The sequence below is a fragment of the Caenorhabditis briggsae genome (genome assembly GCF_000004555.2).
Source record: "Caenorhabditis briggsae complete genome, chrII, whole genome shotgun sequence".
Classification (NCBI taxonomy): Eukaryota; Metazoa; Nematoda; class Chromadorea; order Rhabditida; family Rhabditidae; genus Caenorhabditis; species Caenorhabditis briggsae.
Window position 1 is genome coordinate 15153873 of NC_013486.2, and position 6182 is coordinate 15160054.

The following is a 6182-nucleotide window of genomic DNA, read 5'->3' on the forward strand; positions in this document are numbered from 1 at the left end:
AGAATCTCAGAAATTCAGAATTTGCAGAATTTTTAGAATTTTCCAAAGATCCGAAAAGTTAAACTTTCAAAAAAATTCAAAAATTTCAAAAAATCAATTTCAAAAAAAATTCAAAAAAAAAATTCCATTCCGAAACTTTAAAATTTTCCGCAAATCAGAAATTTCAAAAATCTCGAAAATTAAAATTTTGAAATTTTTGAAATTTCAGAACTTCTGAATTTCTTAATTTCTGAATTTCTGAATTTCCGAATTTTTGAATTTCCGAATTTCTGAATTTCCGAATTTCTGAATTTCTGAATTTCTGAATTTCTGAATTTCTGAATTTCTGAATTTCTGAATTTCTGAATTTCTGAATTTCTGAATTTCTGAATTTCTGAATTTCTGAATTATTGTACTTGACACTAGAGGGAGAAAGAGAGAGATAGAGAGACGCAGACAGAAAATCTGGTCTCTCCTTTTTGTCTTCTTCTTTGTCATTCAATCATCCAAACACCATCTCTGATGGTTGTCTCACCGTAGCGACACCGGACCAATCAAATTCTGGAATCGTAAATCTGAATATTCTGTAACTATATTTCGTGCATAATTTGTATACTTTGTATAATCCTTGTAACTCTGAAATTAGGTTTTAGAGTGATTTTTAGGCTTTGATAACATCAAAACGCTTTAAAGCCACAAAAATACCCCCAGAACCCTTTAAAATCCACTTTTTGAGCACTTTTCAAAAAAGTGTCCAGATGGCCAAGTGGGATTTTTCATGGAATCTACGGATCTGAAGGCCACAGGTTCAAACCCCACCGGTGGCAAAATTTTTGGTTTTGTGTGTGGACCACGAAAATGTGTTCTTATTCATTCACCAAGTTAAACATTATAAAAATAAATAAAAAAAGTTAAAAATATTTTAATTAAAAATATTTCTTCCTTTTCACAGAAGTTCTGGCCATAACTTCAATTTTGACAATCCATTTTGATTTGCACCATTCTTTATCGTTTTCCATTGTTTCCTCTCCCCAAATCATCATTTCCGATTGATCATTGATTGGAAGATATAGGCGAGTTCTGAAAAATTTAAGAATTGAAAGTTTTTGGATTTCTAAAGAATTTGTTAACTTTTATTATCAGTTTTTTTGAAATTTTCATGCAATTTCCAACTTTTTGAGCCCCATCTCGACCTATTTCGGACAATTTTTGTTTTCAACCGCGGCCGAAACGGTCGAAACTGAAAGTTGACCAAATATGGTCGATATTGGGCTCAAAATTCCGGAAATTTTATGATGAACTCAAAAACATTAGTTTCAAGCAGTAGGATCTCATTTGGAGAAAGTTCGAGATTTTTTGAATTCCGGATTTTTGGCGCCAAAAACCATAAATGTCCAACTTTAGCCAAAACTGGGTGGAAAACAGTGGAAATCGCTATTTTCGATTTTTTCATCAAATTTCCATCATTTTGAGCCCCATATTGACCACATTTGGAGTCGTTTAATTTTCGACTACACGTCTGCGGTCGAAGCGGTCGAGACTGAAAGTTGACCAAATGTGGTCGATATTGGGCTCAAAATATTGGAAATTCCATGACATACTCAAAAATATTAGTTTCAGGCAATTCTATCATTTTTGGAGAAAATTGGAATGTTTTTTTTTTGAATTTTGTATTTTTGGCGCCATAGGAATAAATGTCTGAATTTGACTGAAATCAATTTAAAACTGGTGGAAATTATTATTTCTGTATATTTCATCAAATTTCTGACATTTTGAGCCCCATATTGACCACATTTGGAATCGTTTGATTTTCGACCACACGTCTGCGGTCGAAGCGGTCGAGACTGAAAGTTGACCAAATGTGGTGGTCGATATTGGGCTCAAAATGTCAGAAATTTAATGTAAAATTTGAATGTTCTATTTTTAAACCATTTTGATTCCAAAAATTTCGAAAATTTTGATTTTCCAAACTCACCCTCTCTCCTCGGCTTGCTCAATTTTCCCAAAACATGTCAAAATCCCCTTCATTTTTTCCTCTTTCTCAAATCCAACACTCCAAACTCGTCCGATTTCCGGTTGCTCCATCCTCCAGCTCTCCCAAACTCTTCGGACAGAAAAATCACAAAAACTGGCTTTTGGCAGATGGATTTTCCGATTTTTCAGCCTATTCCAAATGAAAATCGTCATGGAATTCGAATTGATTATCAAAAAATCATTTTTTTGAATTATGGGGTCCGTTTCTGGCAGATTTTCGTTTAGAAAAATTCTCTTAATCCGGTGATTTGGGTCCAAAAATGGTCTTAATTGGATTAATGAGTTCCCAGTGGCATTGTTAATGATAAGAGTTTCAATTCTCAATTGCTCAGCTTTAATTGAAAAGTCTCCAAAGTAAAATGACCGTTTCGGGTGGGGATTTGGTCCCATTCCGGCCCTTTCCATGATGTTTGGGCCGATTTCAAAAGTTTTGATATCAATTTTCTCGGCTTCTCCAAAAATCTTCTTTGACAAATATTCCCGGGCCTTTTTGATTATCCGATTCCCATCATAAACCAGAAATTCGCGATTTTTCAGCTTCAAATCTCCCGAATTCTTGGATTTTTCGAAAAATTCCACTTGCAAAAATTGCTCAAACGGCGGCTCTTTTTGATCTTTTCGAAGTTTCCTAGCTGCCAATTCTTCTAGTTTTCTTGCTTTTTCGATTTCCGTCATACTGTGCTTTTTGAGGCACTCTTTTATAAATCCAATATATTCCGCGTCGCGCCCAAACTGGAATCGATACGACAGGCCGTAACGATCGAGATCCACGTTTGAGCCTGAAAAATCGAATTTTACAGTTGTTTTAGAGACCTGAAAACATCAAAAATGCGCATAAAACCCTCTAAAACCCCTGGAAACCGAAAAAATCAAATTTTCGAGCATTTAAAAAAAAAGTGTCCAGATGGCCGAGTGGGATTTTTCATGAAAACTATGGATCTGAAGGTCACAGGTTCAAATCCCACCGAAGCCAATAATTTTTGTTTGGTGTGTGGACCTAGCAAATGATAATAGAGCGTTTGGAATGTTAGATTTTTCTTGAAATTTTTGAAAATTTCGGACTGAAAAATTCAAAAAACCTAAAAATTTTCAGAAATGTGTTTGCAAGGTGAAAATTTAAGGTTTTATCCTCTGAAACATGAAAAATGCGTTTAAAACACTCTTAAATCCCTAGAAACTCTAGAAAATCCATTTCCGGAAAAATTTTGCAAAAAAGTGTCTAGATGGCCAAGTGGGATTTTTCATGAAAACTATGAATCTGAAGGTCACAGGTTCGGACCCCACCGGTGCGAAATTTTTTTTTTTTGTATGGACATAGAAAATGATATGGGAAAGACTAGAATTATCGATTTTCCTGGAAATTTTCAAAATTAGATCTGAAAAACCTCAAAAAATCAAATTTCGGAATTTTATTTTTATTTTTGACAAAAATTTTCGATTTTCAACCGGAAGTGCATGTTTTAGGCCTACGAAAACCTCAGAAATGCGCTCAAAATGCTTTAAAACCCTTAAAAATTCATTTTGGTCATTTTTCAAAAAAGTGTCTAGATGGCCAAGTGGGATTTTTCATGGAATCTACGGATCTGAAGGTCGCGGGCTCGAACCCCACCGGTGACAATTTTTTTTTGTTTTGTGTGTGGGCATAGAAAATGATAAAATATAGTCTAGGATTAGGATTTTTCTGGAAAATCTAAAAATTTTCGGCAGAACAATTCAAAAAACCCCTAAAAATTTCAGATATCGATTTTTTGAGCCTGAAACTTGGGGTTTTAGTGTTTAAAAACATAAAAAATGCGCCTAAAACAATAAAAAACCCCTACAAACCCTAAATACTTCGATTTTTCTGCATTTTTCAAAAAAGTGTCCGGATGGCCAAGTGGGATTTTTCATTAAATCTACGGATCTGAAGGTCACAGGTTCATATCCCACCGGTGGCACCTTTTTTTGTTTTGTGTGAGGACCCGAAAAAATGATAATCAGTTGCCTAGAAATTATGATTTTTCTGGAAAATCTGAAAATTTTGGACTAAAAAACAGAAAAAAATCCCGAAAACCCAAATTTTCTCGAAAAATCGTTATTTCCAGACATCCCACTATCATTTTCAAGGCCCACACAAAAAACCAAAAAAAATATCGCCGGCGGGGTTCGAACCTGTGACCTTCACATCCATAGATTTCATGAAAAATCCCACTTGGCCATCTGGACACTTTTTCTAAAAATGCTCAAAAATGGATTTTTAGGCAATTTTAGGGGTTTTTAGGGGTTTCTAAGGGATTTTTGATAGTTCTAAACTTATTTTTGTGGTTCAAAAGTCTCAAAAAGGACATTTCCAAACAGTTTTTTCGGGTCAAATTTGACCAAAAAAGATTTTATTCACTATCAGGCTAATTTTCGTCTTGAAACTTCAATTTTTGCTAAAAATGCTCAAATAAAGTTTGGAAAACGTCATTTTTTTTCTATTTTCAACTAGGGAGAAAAAGACACTTACCTCCATCGCGATTCTCATCCATAATCCATTTTGGCGTTTTTCCATTTTTGTACAATTTGATAATTCCCATTCTTATCACCGTTTGGTTCACTTCAAAACACGATTCATCCGTTTCGAAATATTCAAATTTTTGAGGAATTAATTTGTTGATATTTCGAATTGAAGGACAGCGTTGAGCGAATTCCAGTCTGAAAATTTCAGATTTACAGATTAAAAATTAAAAATTAGGCTTTAAAACTGAATTTTAGCCCAAAATTGGTAATTTTTGACTTTAAACAACTCCAGAACAAAAAAATCTCACCTAACCATTGGATCCATAAATGACAATATTGATTTTTGGGCTTCATACGGTACCGGCTTGCTCAATGACATCTGAATTTAGAATTTCCAGATTTTTTCAAAAAATTTTTTTTTGTAAAAAAGGTTCCAAACGAGCTAAAAATCAATTTTTCTAGCTCCGCACAAAAATAAAAAAATGTTGAACCCAGGAAGGAATCGAACTTTTGGCCTTCTGCACCGTAAATTTCGGTGCGAAAACCCACTGAGCCATTTGGCACAATTTTTTGAAAAACGCGTTTTTTGGCTGCTTTCGACCGTTTTTTATGGATTTTTTGGTTTTTGTGCTGTTTTGGATACTTTTTTTCATCATTTTAAGCATAATTCGGCAAAAAAATTTCAGCAAAATTTCTTTTTCCAAAATTTCAAAAAATTAATTTCCAGACATTTTCATGGTCCTAATACTGAATTTTTCTAGCTCCGCACAAAAATAAAAAAATGTTGAACCCAGGAAGGAATTGAACTTCTGGCCCTTGGCACACTTTTTTGAAAAACGCGTTTTTTGGCTGTTCTTAGCGAATTTTTAGTGTTTTAGTTAATTTTTTTGCGAAATGTAAGATTTTTTCGACAGAAAAAAGGCAAAAATAGGTTCAAAATCTATTGAAATTGTGGTTTTAAAGACATTTTGAGACTAGAAAAGTCATAAAAACAGCTGAAACAGAATAAATCTCAAAGAAAAGGAAAAAACGGGAAAAAAGAAACATAGAACACAGAGATCTATTGATTTTCCGGTGTTCTACCGGGGGGCAAAACGTGTCTGACGTGTTTTGCGACGTAGAGTGAGAGAGAAGAGACGCAGACATCTTGCCAGGGGGACACACAGGGGCCGAAGTGTCGGTTGGCGCATTTAGGTGCATAGATCAAATTGGAAAATTAGAAAATTAGAAAAAAAGATTAAAGAATTTTCAACCAAAATAAAATTTTCCAAAAAATTATGTATTTTGGACCCATTTTCAATTATCACAAAGATAATCGCAGAATTTAAGAATTTTTTAGATTTTTCGAAAAAATCGGACCAGTTGGAAAGAAATTAGAATAACTGGACACGGAGCTAACTATTTCTCAGAGTATCCATATAAAGGGTGAAGACACTGGGATACTGTCAATCGTCATTTCCCAAAAGAAAGAATACAGTAATCCTCCAACTGGTACCATTTTTTGGTACTTGTGCAATTCTGAAATTACTAAATTTCCTTCAGTTAGATAACCTGAGTTTGTTTTAATTATAATTTTGTATTGATTCAAATGGCCAAGTTAATCACTTAAAAAAGAAACAGGATTACAGGTAATACGAATACAAGAATATAATATTATAACAAAATACACCGTAAAACCTCTAATAGAA

At 33.9% G+C, this 6182-nt stretch overlaps 1 protein-coding gene across 1 annotated transcript; it reads right to left on the bottom strand.

Annotated features, from left to right (window-relative positions):
- Positions 1-533: 533 nt before the first annotated feature.
- CBG25767 lies at positions 534-4873 on the bottom strand (the record flags this gene model as incomplete). The annotated part of the gene is made up of 5 exons (XM_045243099.1): positions 534-563; positions 948-1059; positions 1955-2792; positions 4502-4689; positions 4803-4873. 5 exons carry the CDS (start codon positions 4871-4873, stop codon positions 534-536), a joined length of 1239 nt encoding a protein of 412 aa, XP_045099935.1.
- Between the last annotated feature and the right edge of the window lie 1309 nt (positions 4874-6182).